Raw genomic sequence first — 21,235 nt, 5'->3', positions numbered from 1 at the left:
AGATGGTGACCTGAGCCGAAGTCAGACATTTAACCAACTGAGCCATCCAGGTGCCCCAAGAACTTAACTTTCTTAACGAGGGCTCGTTTTGTTTGTTTGTTTGTTTGTTTGTTTGTTTATTTATTTATTTATTTATTTATTTATATTTTCACCATCTTAGCTCCTTCATTCACCTCTCCATCCATTTGTCCTGTACCCATCACCATGAAACACATTGCGAAGCAAACACAGCTGGCAGAAACATCCCCCTGCACCCTCAGCAAGTCGCCCCATCTGGAGGGGGACAGCCACACATTGGCATCATTTCATGTTAGTCAGAATGAGGACAGAGCTTTTGAAGCCCCACACACGTGTCCTGTGGGCACGTGGGTGCAATTCACTGGGGTTAGAGGATCAGAGCCCAGGGAGGTTGGTGTTTTACTTTTTTGGGTGAAACAATATGTACTTCTCTATAATCGCTTTACAAATGAAAGCCTGTCTGCTTAAACCCATTTTGCTGATAGGACAACACCTTCTGGAGTTTCCTTCTGGTTTTGTTCTTTTTTTGCAATTATTTCAGTGTCGTTTCCATTTGGTCCGTTTAATGATTTTAAAATGTTTTGGCAGGTGTTTTTCACATTAGAATAACTTGATATTTTATTTATTCCTGAACGCTGTAAGGGTTTTTTAATCTATAAGCTGGAATGCAATTTCTTTAACATTTATACCTGAACAATAAATTGCTATCAATGGCACTCAAGATATAATTAAATTGTTATTATGCACTGCCCTCTACCTTTAATTCAGATCCATCACAGAGAACGTATGGAGGTGTTGAAACTGCATAAATTGTTATCCAATCACATTTTATTTTGCCAGTTAGGTAATGGAGAAAGATCAATCACAGATGGCATGAGCTAGATTTTACTTTCTGAGGAAATAATCAAACGCATGAGCAAAGATGTTGATGCAAAAAAATTGTCACAACATGATTTTCAAGCAAATAATAATAAACTAATAATAATTCATTGCTATAAATAAATGATGCTGCATCTATATAATGAAATGTATTCAGCTATTCAATGTTGCATCATTCATATTTGGTATGGAAAGATATTCTGCTATTTGCTATATGAAAAAAGCAAGTTGAATCTAGTGTAGGTTTCTGTGAAACACTGTTGACAGTTACGCGTGTATGTATGCAGAGGAAAACTGTTTTCATTGGCTTTCTGGTGGCACACTCACAGAACACAAGTATTCACTTTTTTTTTCCCCTGATCTGGATTTTCAGGTTTTTCTACAGTGAACATGTAGACTAAACATTGCCTACACAGGAAAACCCCACCTCCAGCATTTTCCATAGGCTTGGCAAAGTCAGGAAGGGAGGAGGGAAGGAAGGAAGGAAGGAAGGAAGGAAGGAAGGAAGGAAGGAAGGAAGGAAGGAAGGGGGAGGAAGGAGGGTTTGTTCTAAAATCTGCTTGCCTGGGGGGGCTATCTGCACTGTAGTCTTTGGGTCTGGAAGCACTTGAAGTCCAGGAGCTGAGTGCTGGGAAGCGCTGGAAAGCTTCAGGGAAGTTCCTCAGAATTGCTAAAAGAAGATTATCTCCAGAACCTTCCTTCCCTGGGAGAGGTAAGGAACAGCAGGTGTTTCTGGAGGCTTCGGGTGGTGTGAAATACCTGGGAAACCCCGCTCCTCCTCAGCTTGTGGCAGTTTCAGGGACTCCTCCCTAGTGCATTATTAAAAGGGCTGTGGCACCTCGGAGGAGTAGGCAGATACCGCGGGCTCTGCCAGGAGAAAGGAGCATTCTGAGGTGTCCTTTGGGGAGCTGGGCTTCATTCTCCCCAGCAGGGCTGAGGCTCTCTCCTGACCCCAGACCTGGAATCCCCTGCTCTGGGGGGGATGTTCCCATGCTGAGGGGGTGGGGTCAGAACGCTGCTTGCTACCCAGGCCCCTGCCAGCTCAACCTCTATTTTCACCTAAGATTTTGTGTTATTTCAAAACAGGAGAGTCTACACACTGTGAAACTCAAGATGGTCCTGAGTGGGGCGCTGTGCTTTCGGTGAGTATCTGAGCCTCTGATGGGCTGTGTCCTCTGGGGAGAAGTTAAGCTCCAGGTAGACCTGTTGTCCATCCTTTCTGTGTAGGGAGGGGCTGTGGCTGCTCAGAGTGCAGGTGGGTGGGCAGCTGGGCAGTTATGAACAGCCCCTCACTGTCCTACAGAAAGTTTTTCCAGCCTTCATCAGGCTGAGACTGGCCACCTCATGGGGGTTCCCTGATGAGAAGGGGAGCAAGTGAATCACTCTGTGTCGAGCTGCAGCTTCATGTGTCCATGATGAGGATGGAAGTCGGGAGACCCAGCTTGGAGCTGTCACCACCCACTGGGGTGAATATTAATGTCCATCCAGCGGCTCTGCTCTGCTACATCCTTGCTGCCCTTTGGGGCAAAACTAGTCAGTCTGTCTTCTGGCATGTACTGAGCCAGGCAGTCTGCCGTGTGCTGGACTTTGCACTAATGAGCAAAAACGGTCCCTGCTCTCTCTGAACCAAGAGTCTACTATAGCTTTTCGCAAGGTGTGTTCAGTGGAACCCCAATCTTATGAGCTGCTTGATGCAGTGGTGCCCCGTGATCAAGAAATCTGGGAAATATTGCTTTCTGCGTCTCCGTATAAGAGAACCATGGCGTAATTCCGCATGTTAGCAACTCTGAAGTACAGATTTGTTTATGTTTAGCTACCATTGAACCAGTTTGCGTGCAGCGTGCTTGTTTCCATATAATATCTGAAGAAACCCACTTTGGGATGTATCTTTTCACCTCATAGGATGTTGGAAAATCAACTGAGATCAGAGATGAAAAATAAATTCTTTCATTTCAAAAATGAAATTGTTTCATTTCAAATTTAAAGATATCCCACAATTAATAAGTGGAAGTAAATGTGCCTTGATGTCTTCAAGAATGACTGAAGAATCAGATTTTCATCTGGGAAAGGCCTGGGCGTTATCTAACCCATTGTCTTCATTTAACAGTGGGGAGCCTCAGACCCAGAGTGGTCAAGTGACTTGTCTGTTGTGATCTGGAAGTAATGGTGGCGAGCCAGACAAGCACCCGGGACTCTGACTCACAGTCCAGTTTCTTTTCCAACATCACCCATGGAGGAGATTGGCTGGTGTAGCAAAGATTGAATGGGGTGGAGGAGCAAATCCAAGACTCAGGGGCAGTCCCATTGTTGTTGGAGTCCCGCTGTTGTCCCATTGGTAGGGTATGAGCCCAGCAGGGCTGGGAAGAAGGTTGGGCTGTTGCTCCTGGCACAGCGGGAGGAGAGGGAGACAGTGGGGCTCTGTAGAGCCCAGCAAGCCGGAGCACCCCCTCCTCCCCTAACTAAGTGTCCTCCTGTCCTGATGTTTCAGGATGAAGGATGCAGAATTGAAGGTGCTTTATCTGCATGATAACCAGCTTCTAGCTGGAAGGCTGCATGCAGGGAACATCATCCAAGGTTGGTGGCAAAACACGACACCACTTCCCTAGACACTCTGAAGGGATGGGGCCTGAAGAGGGCTTGGAACAGCCATGCAAACTGGCACAGACCTACAGACCCCAGGCCTGACACAGTGGACGGGGCATCATAAAAGCAGACCCTGAACAAGGACAAATAAACTACAGTATCTTCCAGCAAAGTGAGGACACATGCCCCAACGCCTCTGCCTCTATGCAGAGATGGGGAATATTTCCAAGATGAATGCTTTGTCCTTCCCTCAGAGGTGGACTTAGACCAAACATTTCTTTTCCTGGGATCCAGTGCTGAGGAGAGATCTAAAACAGGCTCCCTAGGCCTTTATTCCCACGTGGGAGTGGTTTTCTGCCCCTTTACCCTGGGTCCCCTCTGCTCTTTGGGGATTCCTGGTCACTCAGAGTGGTGGGACCCAGGTGGCTGGTGGGCTTACTCCTTCTGCCCCGTACACTGTGGCAGGTCTTCTCTCTAGAACAGCACATACCTGGCCACTTGGGACACTTGTATAGGCTGTGTGTGTGTGTGTGTGTGTGTGCACGTGTGCATGCTTGCATGTATGTATATGTGAGTGCATGTGTGCATGTGTTTGTATGAGTGGTGGGGGATGGTACAGAGAAGAATGAGACCCTCTTCTGGTCTCAGGAATCTCACAGGTGGTAGAACAGTCCAAATAACCCTGATGAGAGGCTTATCCAATCGAGTTTCCAAAAAGAGGCCAGAGGGTCAAGCGGCGTTAAAGGAAGTGGTCAAATCTTCCTGGGGACTAGAGAAGACTTGAAAATTTGAGCCTGGACCAGGGGGTGGGCATGGGGTGGGAGGTAGTACAATGTGCTTATGTCCCTTGATGTCACTGGGCCAACTGACGGGAGACCACCCTTCCCTAGGTGACAGCTGCTAACAGGCTTCCCTTCTTCTCAGTCTGGGGACAGGAGGTCTCACACACGTCCTGCTCTCCAAAGTCCATGATGCAGGGAGAGGGAGGGAAGGGCAGTCAAGGCCTCTGCATCTGACTTCCTTTCTCTAGGCGAGGAGATTAGTGTTGTCCCCAATCGGTCTCTGGATGCCAAGCTCTCTCCAGTCATCCTGGGTGTCCAGGGAGGGAGCCAGTGCCTGTCATGTGGGACGGGGCAGGAACCGACTCTGAAACTAGAGGTGAGTCCTGTTGGGACATCCTTGCTCTCTGATCTCACAAAGCCAGCAGATGCTGAAGCCACTGAGCTGGGTGTCCTGGGGCCCAAGCTCCCCTCCCTTGTGGGGTTCTGTTGATTGCAGCCCTGCCTCTCCGTGCTCCCGGCCCAGCTCTCCTGCCTCCCCCACTCCTTTCCCCTCACCTGCCATGCCCTTCTGCTCACAGCCAGTAAATATCATGGAGCTCTACCTCGGTGCCAAGGAATCCAAGAGCTTCACTTTCTACCGGCGAGACACAGGGCTCACCTCCAGCTTTGAGTCAGCTGCCTACCCAGGCTGGTTCCTCTGCACTGTGCCGGAAGCAGACCAGCCTCTCAGACTCACCCAACTCTCAGAGGATGCCAGCTGGGACAGCCCCATCACGGACTTCTACTTCCAGCAGTGTGACTAGGGCAATGTGCCCCCAGAACTCCCTGGGCAGAGCCAGCTCAGGCAGGGGTGAAGGTGGAAGAGGACACTGATGGCAGCCACCCCCTCTGCTCTCAGGGACCCCACCTCTGGCTGGGCATTTGGCCACTCTCCCTTTTGGTTCCCAGTTTGGGTAAATTCTTTTGCGATTCGGGGCTTAGGCCACAGTTTCTTTCCCTGTTGGGTGCTGCTGCTCTCGTGGCACCTTGCAAAAACCATATGAGATGAACTGGGAGTCACATAAAAAGGTTCCTTACGGGTCAGGGTGCAGGGAGTGGTAGAAATCCTTCATGCTTTATGGTAACTCAGCCAGTACCCCTGAGCCCACAGGGCAGCCCATCCCAGTTGAGCCCATTAGGGCCACTAGCTGCCCACATGAGGTCCTTTCGTGCACCACTGTGCAGGAGAGGGAGGTCACAGAGTTAGGGGCACAAGGCCCAGCCCCTTCCCTCTTCCCTTTAACTCAGCTGCCATTGTATGCTATTTTTTCCATCCTATCCTTGTGCTCTAGCCGTGGCAGGAGAGGGTGGTGGTGTGTGAGGAAGTGGCTCCAGCTCAGAAGACTGAAGAATGGCCAGGCAGGCATGTCATACATTCTGAGACCCGAGATACCATTAAAATCCAAGATGCTGGTGTCCACTCACATGGAAAGATTCTCACGACATATTAAGTAAGGAGAGCAAATTACAGTCACATATCCTATAATTTCATTTTAATTAAAAAAAATGCCTATCTATATATTTCTGCATAGAAAAAAGTCTGTAAGAGTTTCCTTCGATTTTAGCAACGTCGGAGTGGTGGTATCACAGGTGGTTTTTCTTTTTGTTCTTTTATTTATTTGCATTTTCTAATTGTTCTACAATGAAGATGGATTCCTTGTGTAATAAGTAAGTTAACCTTGAGGAAAACAGAGCAGACAGTATTTCTGATGGTCCTCCGCATCCACTTCCTTGAGTAAAATTCATGTTGAATTAAGACCTGCTGCTCTGAGCATCAGTAGTGAGAATGAGAAAACAGACCTCAACAGAGCTGCCAAGAAAAATATGATTAGTTAGTTAGTGTGGTTGGAATCTCCTGGAGAAGGAATTTACAGAAAGAACCATCCTGGACCTGGAGTGGTCACAACTCCCTGAGATTTCAAGGTGTGGGTTTCAGCCTCCAAAGGGACCTGTGCTGGTTGAATAGTGTTCCCCCCGGATCCGTGTCCTTCTGGGAACCTTAGACCATGACCTTATTTGGAGATGGGTTCTTTGCAGATGCAATTAGTCAAGAGGTCATGTTGTATTGGGGGAGGGGGGCGGCAGGCTCTAAATCCAACACGGCTGGTATCCTTGCAAGAAGAGGAAAGGACAGAGACCCAGAGGAGACCCAGGAAGAAGGCCATGTGAAGATGGAGGCTGAGATTGCCCTCATGCAACAGTAAGGCAAGAAATGCCATGACTGAGGCAATCACCAGAAGTGAGGAAGAGGCAAAGAAGAATTCTTTCCAAACCCTTCAGAAGGAGTATGGCTCTCTAGTCTCCTGAACTGTGAGAGAACAAATTTTTGTTGCTTTAAACCACCAACTTTGTGGGGATTGGTTGTGGCAGCCCTATGAATTAACACAGCTGCCAATGACCCCATCTCACACTGTGTGTGTCCCCTCCCACATTGTACCCACGTTGTCTCTGTGACCAACAGAACATGGCAGAAATAATACTATGCCATTTCTGAGATTTGGTTATAAAAGACTCTGTAGATTTTATCTTGTTTTCTCTCTCTGTTTCTTTGTTCACTTTCTCTGGGGGGAAGTTAGCTGCCATGGCATAAGCAGCTCTGTAGAGAAACCCATGTGTTGAAAAATGAAGCCTCTTACCAACTGCCACATGAGTGCATTTGGAAGCAGCTCCCCCAGCCCCAGTCAGGCCTTCAGATGAGGCGACCCTGGGGACAGCTTGACTGCCACCTCAGGAGAGACTCTGAAGCAGAACCACCTGGCTAAGCTGGTCTAGATTCCCAAACCCCAGAAACTGTGCGAGAAAATACGTGTTTGTTGCTTTCAGTTGCTAAGTTTCAGGGTCACTAGTTACACAACAATAGATAACTAATGCACAGGAAAGAGAAATAAACACATTTCTTTTATTATGCTTGTAATTTTCTCCAGTATTTTCATTTTCCTTCTCAAAATCAACATCGGCCCTTTAATTTCCCCAACATTCTACGTAAAAACTGATCATGCTAAATATGCTGAATAGTCTCTGTTCCTGCAAGGTTTAGCTCCTCCTTGATTACCTTCACACCTCTACTTCTACATGCCAGGGACTGTGACTCCAGCGTCCCTACCTAAACTCTGGGAGATGAAAACAGAAGCCAGAGGAGAGGCTCAAATCTGAGTCCCAGGGATTCTGCCTGCACCTCACCAGTCAGACCAGCCTGGCGGGTTCAGATTCTGCTGAGGCACTAGTAAGGAGGTGGCCAGGCTGGAAGCCTCTGTCTCCGTGGAGCGGCTGAGACCCCGATGTAGCTGAAGGTCTCGGGTAGCAGACAGCACAAGTGCCTCCAGAGGCCTCTCAGGAGTGCCGAGAACACAGGCTCTGGGCACCAGGCTTGCTTCTGCAGACCTAGTTCACCCTCTGTCTTTGCTCACAGACCCAGCCATACTCTCATCTTGTCTCCTCCTCTGAGAAGCCTTTGCTGAATTGAGGCATCTGGTCATCTGCTCTGACTGTGCCACATTGCTATGTTAACTTCCCCTCGTTGTAAGAATTGATTTGCGGTCTGTGGCCCCGAAGTGACCTCAAGGTCAAGGCTGTATCAGTTTGTTTCCAAGCACCTCAAATAATGTTTGACAAAAAATTGGAAACCCGTGAGTACAGACAGTGGAAACTATTCCTCCACCCTGGAATATTTCTTCTCTCTTCTCCACCCATCTAAATGGGCCCACCCTTCAAGAAGCAGCCGAAATTCTGCCTCACTCTGGAAGCTTTCTCCAGCCTGCAGTGATTGCTTCATCATCTGTAGGATGATAGAATTCAAAATGGCGTTAGCAAGGATGAGCTGACGTGAGTCAACAGAAAAGGAAGGAACGTAAAATGCTACCTTAGAAGTGTTTGGGCTGGGGGACCCTGGCATCACGACTGTTTATATGAAAAAGATACAGTGGTTTTAGATTTCTTCAATTTCAGTATAAGCACCCTGCTTGACTTGTATTTACAGAGGTATAATGCCCACATCACATGGAGTTTGTGTCGGTTGTAGGCATTGAGGACTGAGTGGGTCCTGAATAGTAGAGAGTGTCCCAAGAGCAAGTCACAAGGGCAGAGGCTAGGAAGCTGAGGGTCTTTATCCTGGAGAAGCAATACACAGAGAGCTCCATTCAAGCACTCAGAGCTCTGCCTACTAGAAAAATAAACTTGTCCTGTGTAATTCCAGGAGGTACAAGCAGGACCGATTGATAGAAATTATGTGTGACCCCAAAATTTTAACCGCAAAGATCACACATATTGTTAGGGTTTCTTTAAGAGGTTGTGGAGGTGTTGAAGCAAAGCCTGATTAACTATGTCTCAGGGATGCCATAGCACAGGTCTCTCCATTTAGAGGGAACCTATTTGCCATGTCTAAGTCATAAAAAGAATTCTAGGAATTTTTTTACTCGAGGAGATTCTCTGCATCTATTGTTTCCAATATGCCCTTGTTCTGCAGATTAGAGAGTCTGGTCTCCTTAATGATCTTTTTAAGTGTTTATGACTTAGCTCCCCAGCTAGACTGTGAAGCTGCCTAACAACAGGGACTATGTATTGCACATCTTTGTCACACAGCAGTGTAAATGCTCAGTAAATGCTCATGGATTGCCTGGCATAATACCCCATGCTTTGGGCCTTTCCACGGAGAGAGAAGAGACTGGGAGAGGGGTGAAGAATGACTGTCAGCCTTAGGAAACACAAATTGGGTCCCTTCCCTGCCCATCTTTTCTTGTCTCTCCCTCTTCAGACATCTGCATGTGGGTTGGCCTCTCCTACCTCCTTACCAAGCCCTTTGTGGAACTGTGCAAATGACATAATAGTGAGTATTACAGTAAGGCATATGGTCTCCAGAGAATGCTATGCCAAGCTTCTCTACCCCTTGTGAGTAGATGAATGGATGGCTGGGTGGATGGTTGGATGGACAAATGGGTGGATAGACGGACTGAGTTAAGTAATATCAATTAGATGCTTGAGTATTCTTTACCCCTGCCCTGTTCCCACTGTGCCATGTGTCCTAGTAGTCCAGGGCACATGGTGGCTGCCCAGTCCCAGGATGGGTCTAAGGTCAATGTCCTCTGTAGGTAGGTTTCCTCAGATGCTCTGTCTCATCAGCCTAATACTAGCTAATAGGACCTGTTGAAAAGCAGAGACTTCCCTCCTCTCTTTCCAAACAGGGCCATCTTTGCAATGCCATCAGTCCCTTCTCTCACGTTGCCTCACTGGCCACAGCCTGGCTTAAAACACTAGAGGTCACTCTGTCTTTGGGCCCCTCAGACCCATTCACTCTTGCCTTTTCTATCCCTCTAAGTCTAGGATGGAGCCCCATGGGGCACCAAAGGGAAGGTGACATGAAGACATCTGACCCCAAGTCTGTTTATATGGCGACTGAAAGCACCAATAACAGTGTCAATGACAGTAGCTATGAGCAGGGGCCCAGTGCCTGGCTTCTGCCAGGGCTTTATGGGTGACTCTCTCCCCCTTCAACAAACACTCATTAATGCCCCCACCTTCTTATTATCCATACTGTGCTAAAGACATTGTGAAATCCCTAGGCTCTTCTTCCCCATCCTGGAACCAATTATAAAGGTTGCTGCAGGCTTGACCCACCCTGACCCGACAGTATAAACTCAGGGCAAATTCCCGGGAGAAATCATTCGGACCTTTCAGGCACCCAGGATTGAAGGTCAGTGGTTGATAGGCAGTATTCTATCTCTCTTTCTCACTTTCCTTCTCCTTTCTGTTAATATCTCTGATATGCCCCCTCCCTTAACTCCTCCTGACAAGTTCTCTAGATAACAAGGTATCTCCTCCATGGAATGTAGTAGGATGCTGAATAAGCCTGAAAGCACATAGAAAAAATTTGAGAGAAGGTATAGTTTAAGCCAAGTCAAGATGTTTAAATATTTAGAACCATAGATTTTAGAAAGTAATTTCAGAAGAAATCAGCTAAGCCGGTGGTATTCCACAGTATGTGGTGAGGCTTGGAGTTCTTTGGGTATGTCCTGGTGCCTGATTCTGTGGTCAAGGACAGTGTTAGCAGGGTTCTGGAGTTGCCATCATTCTCTGACTCAGCAAAAGAAGGTCCCCTTTATCCATTTTACTTTCATCAGGTTTCTGTGTAAAATTTCATTGTGAAATTTAGTTTTGAGCAATACTGGCCTTACCTAGCCTCTCATCCTAATGATAACAAGTTGGAGGCCCAGGGACAAAAAGGGACTTTTGCCCCAAAGGGTGGCAATATGAATTGGTAGCAGAGCTAGGTCCAGAACCCAACCTTGCCGTTGAAACCTTCTGTGTGTGTTTCTATGTCCTGCTTATAAGCATACATGTGTGTCAGGGTGGTTGGAGGGAGCTACAAGCCACATTTCATGGATCAAGATATCGTTAACTTTTATGGAAATGAATGTCTATATATAGAACAATACACAATACGGTGAGATTTAATAGGAGTTCAGAGTAGGGTTGCAATAGTAAAGGAAAGATTCATTAAACTTTGAGTCATGGGATCACAGGTAGTTTGATCTGGAAAGAATCTTTAATAACCACAGACTCTAATTTTATAGATGCTGACACTGAGAATTGGAGGTTAAGTGTCACAACCTTGTATGCCTGAGCTGTTACTCTGACCTGATAATTAATTTAGCAGAGCTAGAGACTCAACCTATAGATAAATGATACCATGTCCAGTGGCTCTAATGCCAAAAGATCTGAATGGATGGCAAGGAGGAGGGATAGCTTTTGAGGCAGGGAAACCAAAGACAACTTTGAGCATGCCCTCTGGGAAGATAAGGAAGAGGTCATGTGCCTGGAGGGGTGGTTTAGTGTCCACAGAGAAGTGAGATACACTCATACAAGTGAATCAGGGCCAGATGGTGATGAAATGGGCAGCCATTGTAGACTCCAGGGCTGAGCAGGGATATTGTGAAAGCAGTACTTAGAATGTAGGTCCGGGTACCTCACATAGGTTGGGCTGGATTGAAGGGAGAAAAACCAGGAATACAGGCACAGGTCTAATGGCTATGAAGAAGACAAAGTTACATTTTATTATTACTTTATTTATTTATTTTTTTTGACAAACTTACATTTTAAAGAATAATTTGTCAGAACTTATTGGTAAATCAGATACAGAGTAAGGAAAAGTGGGGAGATGAATGGGCTGGGAGGAGGAGAAGATAGATTTGGCTTCAGGTCTATTTGTTGGGTGTGATGGCAGGATGTCCAAAGGGGGGTGTCCTAGAGTCTGCTGGAGATACAGTAGGGTGTTCAGTCTGGGCTTGGGAGGCAACAGACCAAGATGATCAGTGCAGCTGTGGAAGTGTATGAATTGCAACTCTGTGGGGCATGTGATAGAAGTGCTTAAGACTTAGATGTGTGACTTCCAGCCTGAGGGATGCCCCCAAATGGAAGAGAGAATCTACATGGACCTGAGAACGGGAAAATGGAGTGCAAAGGGAGTCAATCAATGTCAAGTGTTCCAAGGAGGCAGTAGCCAAATATTAGAGGAATCAAAAGAGTCTTGATTTGGCTCCACAGGGGTTAATAGTGGTCTTGGAGAGAACATCGTTCACACAGAAAATGTGTAGGAGAATGAGAAGAGAGTGTGATAGAGAAATGCCTAATGCTACCTGGTAGTGGTTTTTGACTCAGGACGGGTGGATTGATGAAATCTGAGACAGCCAGAGATGGTGTCCAGGGAGGACTATAGGCCAAAGCCCGGTGAAAGGTCACTTGGGGACAACAGGGAAGGGAAATCTTAGGGAATGGAGTGTGTGGTGCATTGGGAGGGACCGTGACAGACTCAGCATCAGGACCCCACGCTCTCTGATGGGCTAGAAGCCAGCTTCTCACTCCTGTTTACTTCATCACAGTCTAGCCAGACCCAGGCAGGGGGTGCCTGATAGGAGAGTCTTTGGGGGAAACACTGGAATTTGGGGTTGGGACAGGAGGCTTCTGGGGCCCCAGGGGATCCGGCTGGACTGGACAAGCCCTGAATTTCTGCCCGTCTCTTGCACCGACACTGACCAAGAGTGGGAGTCATCATCCTCACACGGAGCCCTCCATTTGATCGGCCCTGGCCAGGCCTTGGCATAGCTACTAGGCTGCCCATATTTTTGCTGCTACAACCAAAGAAGCCCCAGTAGTTTGGATGAGAGAGAGCACAGCACCAAGTGTGCTTGCATTGAGGCCACGCTGCTAATGGTGTATCGGGGCTGGGGGATCATCTGTCTAGCCCTCTGCTACTCAAAAGTGTGGCCAGGGACGAGCGGTGTTAATCTCACTTGGTTGCATGTTTGAAATGCACGGTCTCAGTTTCTACCCCAGATCTAGGGAACCAGAATCGTCAGGTGATTTACATGTTCATTGGAGAGGGAGAAAAACCGAGATGGTATACCAGTTCCCAAGCCTGGCTGATCATGGAGTCACTTCAAGCCCTGGCGAATCAGAACCTTCAGCACAGGGAATAGTACTTATCCAGAGTCCCCCAGGTGACTGGTGGGCAGGTGCACTTGGGAGCCAATGACTTTAGCTGATTTTAATTATTGAAAACAATTAAAACTTACTTTACACTACAAAGGAGAATCATGTTCATATGGGGAGAATGTTAAGAGAGCTGAAGAAAATATCACTCATAACCCTGTCAGCCAAAGAGAACAACATGGTCTTTGTTCCTGTGTGTGTCTTTCCGTGTGTGTGGCTTTAGATGGAATAGTAATGTACACATTCTTCATAACCTGAATTTTCCACTTAACGTATTTTGAACATTTCGTGTCATAAAATGTTCTTCCACAATATCATCTTTAGTGTGCCTGTTTAATGTACATGTTTCTTATTTACTTAACTTGCCATCATTTTTATTTTTTAATTAAAAAATTTTTAATGTTTATTTATTTTTGAGAGAGAGAGAGACACAGAGTGCAAGTGGGGGAGGGGCAGAGAGAGAGAGGAAGACAGCATCTGAAGTAGCTCCAGGTTCTGAGCCATCAGCACAGAGGCTGAGGCAGGGCCCAAACTCACGAACTGTGAGATCATGACCTGAGCCGAAATCAGACGTTTAACCGACTGAGTCACCCAGGCGCCCTGCCATAATTTTTAAACCAATGACATGTTATTGGACGTTTAGCTTATATCCAACTTCTTGCTATTGTCCGAAATGATGTAGTGAACATAATTAAACATTTGGGCAATCCATTACTTTCCCTTAGAGAAAGGGCAACAAATGAAATTACAGAGTATGTAGAATAGTTTAAGACTTTGATTCACGTCACCAATATCCATCCAGAATCCTAGAGATGCCCTGTTATTCGTTATTCTTACCAACACTTAAATGCCCGCTGCCAAGCCTAGGAGGTGGGAAATGACTTGTCCAAGGTGACCGCATGGCAAATCCAGTACTAACACTGGGTCCTGGAGCTCGGAGCTGCTGGCATGACTAGAAGCCCTGCTGTCATCATCAACCTGTTCCTCCTCACCCACTTCCCCAAATGTCCTTCAGTGTCATTCTCTTTCTCTCTCTCTCTCTCTCTCTCTCTCTCTCTGAGCCCTGCTCCTTTCTGCCTGCCCCTTTTCCCCTGTCCCCTCTTATTTTCTGCTATCTTCTCTTTCTTCTTCTATTTTGTTTTCTTACCCTGTGAGAATCAGATCTACTGGGTGCACCCCAGCCCCAGCTACCCTTGCATTTACTTTTCCAGGCTATTTTCTAATGGCTACCACCCTCGTGCCCTGAATGGCTCTGGGTTTTTTTTCCATGCTAGGTTCTGGAATGGTCTTTCTAAAGGTGGCCATTTTAGGGTCAAGCTCTAGGGCAGGATAATCCAACCGGAAGGAGCAGAGCTGTTGTGAAACTGTGGTGTGGGATTAATAAGGGGACACTGGCTTCAGTTTAGATCACTCATCCTCAAGAACACAAGTCTCTATATCTCAGGGCCTGTCCTATTTTCCATCTGGAGCATCATGGGGGAGTTTGGATGGTCTCTCTTTCACAATCTTGGGAAAACATTCTAATTCCTTGAATGAGGCTTTCTAACTCTGCAGGGAAACCCTGCACCCTCCAGCAGCGGGCTGGAGATGGCTCCTGGGAGCGCTGCTATTCCCGCAGCTCCGGGAGAGGTGCGGTGACTCTACGGCTAGGCTGGGCAGTGAGACAGGATTTGAGCTCAGCTCATCCTCAAACTGTGAGGCTGGAGCACACCCCACCCTAGTCTCAGCCCCAGGAAGTAGTCTTGGCCAAACTCTTCGGGGAACCTGTTCTTCAGTTCCCCCAAGCTAGCACCAGTCACATGTCACTGGCTCACACCCCTGGCAGATGACCCCAAAGCAGGGCAAAGCAGAGATGCCTGGGGCTTGCTGGGCTGGGGAGACCTTGGTGGATTCCATCAGGCCAATTATAGATAAGCAGCTTAGTGAGATCTTTCTGCTTTGTGATTCAGTGATTCGGGGCCCCTGAGGGGGTCTGTGCCCCCAGTCCCACCCTTATAATACCCTCCTTTTCTGACAGCCTGTCTTTTCTTCCCCCTCAGCAAGGACCAGTCACCCAGGATTGCAGGAATGTGCTCCCTGCCCATGGCAAGATACTACACGTAAGTCTCCTGGGAGTCCATCCTTTCCAACTGGAGGTCTGGAGATGACGTGGGAAGAGGGCAGGAAGGCCCAGGGGAGGGATGCGGCTCCTTCTCACCTGAGAACTCTCAAGTGCCCCCTAATTAAGTTTAATCATAAGCATGCTAACAATAGCCCTCTTCCCTGAGCATCCAAGATGCCTTGCCTCCATCCTGAGTAACCTACAAGGGGAACGCGCCTAAGTCCGGTCAGATTTGGAAACCAAAGCTCAAAGAGGCTAGATCAATGACCTCATGTATCGCAGAGCCGGGACCCACACTCTCTGTGCCACTCCAACCTCCTCTCTCCAGAAGCTCAGGGACAATTTTGAATCTCAGAGACAGCATCTTCACATGTCGGTCTCTGTGGCCTTTGCTCCCAGCATGCACTGCCAACTCTCACTGTTACCTCATTTGACAGCTGAGACTTTACTTATAGCTTACACTTTATTGCCTGTGATTTCTCATTGGAAACTACCTCCAGTCCTTTGAGGAACGAGCCAAAAGCAGAACTGACTTCTGGGTTGCATTGCTGCGGCTCCTGCATGGGTCTGCCCTGTCCTGGATGTGAGGGGGCCAGTCAGGACCTCTAGGAAGTTGCCACATGGCTGGGAAGGCAAAACACCTGTGTGTAAAGCACCCAAATGACAAAACAGATATCAGCACTTTGGGGTATCTAACTTGGGTTCTGGTCTCCAAATAGAATGTGGCTTGCAGATGAGTTACAGACAAGTCCTGGTCATCCAGGTTGGAGACAGAATGCTGGTTGGCAAGCCTAGGCTCTTTTGAGATCTTTATTTTTATTGGACAAGTGAACCTACTTTAAACACATACAGTCATTAGCTAAGGGTATTATAATTAGCTGTTATTGAGAGAGAAAAATCTCCTGGAGGCGATGGCATTGGCCCAGAGGAGGTAGGGAGGGCTCCCCGGGTCCTGAGAGTGGCTGACAGACATTTTGAAACCAGCCAAGCGACCAGGCTAATAACCTGTGTGACTTTGATGTTGCACACACTCATTGTGGTTTCCTCCCTGCTCCCCAGCACGTATTTACCCTCCCAGGCCCATCAGTGGAAACTCTGCCAACCCAAAATGCCTGTAATCACACCCTGTTCGAGCTCTTTGCTGACCTCCTAAGTCTGGCACCTAGAATGTGGGCCCACCCCAGGGCATACCTCGCGTGGAACGGGGAGGGGGGGGGGCATGTTGGCTCACCTTCTGTCACGTTGGATTTTTTTTCCCGATTCCTGGATTTTGTTCTATAAGAAAGCCCTTAAGATATTGGAAAAGCAAGCCACACTTTATTATATACTCAATGGATCCCTTCACTGAACAGAATAAACATTTATGTAAAATTGGGGCAGGCTCAGAAAATCTGGGATAAGGCTTACTACATCCCAGAGATATCTGAGCCTCATTAGGAGATTTCTCAGGACGGGCATGCAAAAGGGCCGGCATAATCGGGAAAACTCTGTCTACCCTTCAGTGAGAAGGTACTGGCTTTCCTCAGTGCCCCCAGGGCCCCGAGAGAGCCCAAGCCTGGTAAAGGGAGCCTCTGAGAATCGTGAGCCCCAGAAGACCTTCCCTGGCCTTAAGGCTGACCTGGTTTCACCTGTTCTTGGGTGGAGTTGTACACCCACTTCTCATGTGTGGAAGAGAGAAAACCCCTAAATGCTCAGTGTGGTACTTTCAGAGTGTGGAGGGGCAAGGACTTTGGGGTTTGGTGGTGCCTGAAGGGAGCAGGCCATCAGCACTGCCATCCTGTTCCAGAATTAAGGATGCAGATCAGAAGGCTCTATACTTAAGAGGTGACCAGCTCCTGGTAGGAGATCCCAGTGCGGACGACTGCTGTGCAGGTGAGCGTCTGGGCTTCACCCCCTCGGACACACTCATGCTCCACCTTCCACAGGCTTTCCCCTTCCCTCCTGCCTCTGGTAACAGTGAAAAGACGCAGGGAACAGCTGAGGACCTCTCTTTCGGAGGGTGTCGTGGCCGCTGCAGGGGTCCTGGCTCGCCTAGCAGCCCACATGCAGGGGCCAGGCCTGACCCGGTTCCTTCCTGCCTGGGCTTAGCTCACTGAGAGCTTGCAATCTGAATCCCTCTCATCTCCTGGCTCTCGTCTCTCTTCCCTCCCAGAGAAGATCTGCATACTTCCCAACAGAGGCCTGGACCGCACCAAAGTCCCCATCTTCCTGGGACTCCAGGGAGGCAGTCGCTGCCTGGCCTGTGTGGAGACAGAAGAGGGGCCTTCCCTGCAGCTGGAGGTGAGAAACCACACCCTGTTCTAGGGGACCCTGCAGACATGGCTTCCAGGATACTCTGGCATTTCTGCACCCATCTGTGGATTCCTGGCCAGGTCCACACATTCCTCTCCTTCCCTCTGCACCTAGCACCAAGACCCCTGCCCTCCAGAACCCGCAGAAGGCAGTTCCCCGGGTATAGAACCTCTCCATAAAGTCCCTTATTGACCACCCCCTGGAGGCCTCTGGGGCTGACATCTTTACCAGTAGCTTCATCCCACGGCGACCACCTTGCTCCCACAGGATGTGAACATCGAGGACCTGTACAAGGGTGGTGAACAGGCCACACGCTTCACCTTCTTCCAGAGAAGCCTGGGCTCAGCCTTCAGGCTTGAGGCTGCTGCCTGGCCTGGCTGGTTCCTCTGTGGCCCAGCTGAGCCCCAGCAACCAGTACGACTTGCCAAGGAAAGTGAGCCATTGGCCTGCACTGAGTTCTACTTTGAACAGAGTCGGTAGCGAGGCAGGAGGCCGAGTTCCAGGCTGGTGCCCCCAAACCAAGCTCATCCTGCTGAAGGCAGCATCCTGCTGATAGGCAGAATAATGCCCCCCTAAAGATGTCCACGTCCTAATCCCCAGACTCTGTGAATATGTTACCTCCAAGGCAAAAGTGACTTTGCAAATGTGATTAAGGTAAGGATCTTGAGATGGGAAGACTCCCACAAGGGTCCTCGTAAGAATGAGGCAGGAGGGTGAGAGTCAGAGGCTGGAAGATGCTATGCTATTAATCGAATTTCAAATGTAGCAGACAGGGCTATCGGCCAGCGAATGCAGGTGGTTCCAGAAGCTAGAAAAGGCAAGGGAAGGATTCTCTCCTAGAGCTTCCAGGAGCAACACAGCTCGGCTGACAGTTGAATTTTAGTCCAGTGAAACCCATTTTAGACCTCTGACCTCCAGAACTGTAGAATAATAAATTTGTGTTGTTTGAAGCCACTAAGTTTGTGGTAATTTGTTACGGCAGCAATAGAAAAATGGTACAGAGTCTTAATAGGTGCCAGTATTCAGTGTTTAACGCAAGGGGTGTGGGTAACTCGGTGGGTTCTTGCGAGGTTGCCCACAGCTTCTCCTACAGTCCATCTGCCCCAGAGCTCCTAGAAACAGCCAGAAGCTCCAGGAAGAACCCAGCTCTCCCCTGCTGTCCATGGACAGACAATGCCTTGGGCTGCTCACAGTTGTAGTTTTAGTTCAAGTCTTACGATTTTCCTTTCAGATACTTCACAGTGAATCAGTCATTCGGTTGATCAGTGGCTCTGGTTGTCTGCCAGTTTTGACCTGTGAGGAGCAAGGAGGGGCAGTGAGGGAGAGATGGCGAGCTGGTACTGGATGTGTTGTTTAGGCTACAGTGGAGCGGATGGGCTGGGGTGGCTTGGTCCAAACGGCAATACAGGGCTGGGACTCGGCTGAGTGTTTGCAGTTGGGACTGACCCTCTTCCTTGGAACCTGAGTCCCTCTCCATTTCTCAATCTGTGGTCTGGCACAGGCTAGAGTGGGGAGCCCATGACGTCAGTGCTCAGAGCGGTGGGCTGCTGGCTCTCTTCCTCCTTTGCGTAACCACTCAGCCCCCGTGGCACCAGGGGCCGGGGCATTTAATGACAGGCTGTCTTCACCCTCAGACCCACCCTGCAAGGCAAGCGTTTTCACCCATTTGACAGATGAGGACACTGAACTAGAAGGGATGAAATCCCTCGCTGAAGGTCATGCGGGCCGTACGTGATGGAACTCAAGGTCGTCCTGGCCCATCTGACCCCGGTGTTGGTCCACGCATTTTTATTCCACTCTTTCTTTGGGAGTTCGGACAGGATGGCAAACAAGCACAAGCTTCCTTGGAACTGATAACCGAGTGGGGAAAACACTAACCAGGCACATAATCAAAGAAGAAAACAAACAAGAGCAGTTTACATCACAGAGGGTGAGCGCGGTAGGTATTGAATGACGAAAACATTGGAGAAGGTGGGCAGGGGAAGCACCTCTGTCTTTTTGAGGAGGTGCCATCTGAGCGAGACTGAAGGACAGGAGCAAGGGGGGAGCGGTGTGATGAGGCAGAGGTATAGCAAGTGTGCGGGCTCTGAGACAGAAGGGGCTTGGTGTGTCCAAACGGCAGTGGGAGGCGGGGGCGTTGGAACCTGGAGAATAAGGGAGGGTTGGAACGGGAGCAAGACCAGCAGGGCGTGGGTCATGGGGGCTTTAAAGGCAAAGTGAGGGCTTCAGTTTATCTTCAAGTGCAAAGGGAAGCTGTGGGAAGGGTTTTAGCAGAGGAGGGACATGCTGGCCTTAGATTCTTCTCCTGGCTCTCCATGGCCCGCATATGCCCCGATTCCTTCACCCTCTGACCATCATGTCATACCTATGTGTTTATGTGTTGAGACTGCTCTGTGCTCTTTGAGGGCCCGTTCTGTTCAACTTTGGGTCACCAGTGCCCAGAGTAGCTACTGAAACACCAAAGGTGCCGAAGAAGGGCAAAGTCTTGAATGGATTAGCGGATGATCACTTGGGTCTTATGGATCATTCGGGATACAGTGTAAGGAGAGCCAAGGTAGCAAGAGAGATGGTCCCCATTGTAGCACAGAGGCGGAGCTGGCAGAGGGGGCTGGACAAGGCTTCAAAAAGGAAAGCGCACTTCGTCAGGGCCTCAGAGAAAGAGTCGTTTTCCAGGCGGAGAGTGTGGGCGTGGGCATTGCTAGGCAGAGAGAACAACTCAGGAAGGCGTGATGAAGAGGAGTTGCTAACACTTCTGGGCCTGGGGAGCCATGGCCGTGCTGGACCCCAGGGCTTCTGGCTGAGGAGTTGCTGAAAATGAAGAGGTGAGGCCTGACTATGAATGCTGGTGAAAGAGGTGAGGAGGTGACACTTTATCCAGGAGGCCTGGAGGCATCATCCAAGTATTGCAAGTAGAACCTGGATTTTAAGCCTGGGCCCCTGAGGTCAGCACTGGCCCAACCCAGCTGCTATGAGGGTTTCAGCCCCTCCAGCTTCCTCTCTGCTCCCCCTCTTGCCCCAGCTGCCTTCTGTCTGGCACCACCCTGGGATCAGCTTTGGTGCTTTGGTTCCAAGGTTTGGCCAGTCCCTGTCACCTCCCCATGCCCGCTCATCTCCTTCACTCATGGTAACTCAACTTGATCCTGCTTGGAGCAGGGCTCACGAATGAGAGGAATATTGGGTATGCCTGGGTGGCCACGGGCATGGTTCACAAGAGAAAGGTAAATTGGATCAAGTTCTCTATATAAGTAAAAAAAAAAAAAAAAAAATTTTTTTTTTGAGCACCTAACATATGCCAATTCTGTATTAGTGCATAGGGGACAAAGAGGACACAAGAGATTTAAGAGACACAGTCCCTCCCCTTTAAAAACACACACTGTAGATGCGGAAACCAGACATTAGGAATAAACAACCAACATGTATTGACTGCTTTCTACAGAATGACTAGAAGACACTCGAAATAGCACTCAGGGAACCTGGGATTGAAATTCTGTAGGGCTCTTCTAGGAATAATGATGGGATATTCCGGCACTGGGGATTTAAGAGTAAGAAATGGAAGTAACCTCTGATAGATACACTTCAGAGATGCCAGGAATGTTCTCCGTCTCCCTCCCAAGTCTTGTTTTTAAAATTCCTCCTCCTCCCTGGCGACCACACCAAAGGCTTCATTCCAAAACCAGCCAATCAGAGCTATTACTGTGTAAATTTCTGGGAGAGGCACACTTTCAGGTTCATTCTCTATTTATATCTCAGGGTGAACTTGTAGTTGGGAGCCAAGGACTAGTAAACAAGCGGTTGGAGAGCAGCGTAGTAACTTCTCTTTCAGGCAGCACCAGGGAGCTGGGCTAGTGGGGAGGGTAAGTGGTCTCATCCAAGGGGTCAGGAGAGGATTTAGAGGAAGTGAGGCATGCATGGGGACCAGCCAGGGGAGGGGATGGGGGAGTCGTGGGGGCAGGTCAAGATGGTTCAGGCAGAGGAGACAGTCACACGCTTGCAGGCAATCCTGAGTGTGGCTGCATATGTGTGTGTTAGCACATGTATACGTGTGCTCACTAGCATGCAT

The 21,235-nt window shown here is 48.7% G+C and overlaps 2 protein-coding genes across 6 annotated transcripts; both read left to right on the top strand.

Annotated features, from left to right (window-relative positions):
* Positions 1–10: 10 nt before the first annotated feature.
* On the top strand, positions 11–5,594 carry LOC122216318 (interleukin-36 receptor antagonist protein). Its single transcript, XM_042932991.1, has 6 exons — positions 11–50; positions 1,486–1,609; positions 1,984–2,039; positions 3,386–3,471; positions 4,511–4,638; positions 4,841–5,594. Exons 3-6 carry the CDS (start codon positions 2,011–2,013, stop codon positions 5,063–5,065), a joined length of 468 nt encoding a protein of 155 aa, XP_042788925.1. The 5' UTR covers positions 11–50; positions 1,486–1,609; positions 1,984–2,010; the 3' UTR covers positions 5,066–5,594.
* IL1F10 (interleukin 1 family member 10) lies at positions 4,550–20,199 on the top strand. Of its 5 annotated transcripts, XM_042932988.1 has the most exons (6): positions 4,560–4,638; positions 9,052–9,123; positions 14,822–14,881; positions 16,670–16,755; positions 17,036–17,163; positions 17,443–20,199. In XM_042932988.1, exons 3-6 carry the CDS (start codon positions 14,850–14,852, stop codon positions 17,653–17,655), a joined length of 459 nt encoding a protein of 152 aa, XP_042788922.1. In that variant the 5' UTR covers positions 4,560–4,638; positions 9,052–9,123; positions 14,822–14,849; the 3' UTR covers positions 17,656–20,199. The 5 variants fall into 5 exon arrangements, with proteins under 5 accessions (XP_042788921.1, XP_042788922.1, XP_042788923.1 ...); XM_042932987.1 differs by lacking the exon at positions 9,052–9,123 and having other exon boundaries at positions 4,550–4,638; XM_042932989.1 differs by lacking the exons at positions 4,560–4,638; positions 9,052–9,123 and adding an exon at positions 5,173–5,215.
* The last annotated feature ends 1,036 nt before the right edge of the window (positions 20,200–21,235 follow it).

Source organism: Panthera leo, chromosome A3 (assembly GCF_018350215.1).
Source record: "Panthera leo isolate Ple1 chromosome A3, P.leo_Ple1_pat1.1, whole genome shotgun sequence".
Classification (NCBI taxonomy): domain Eukaryota; kingdom Metazoa; phylum Chordata; class Mammalia; order Carnivora; family Felidae; genus Panthera; species Panthera leo.
Note: the sequence above shows the minus strand (reverse complement) of the source record. Positions and strands in the feature narration are given on the sequence as shown.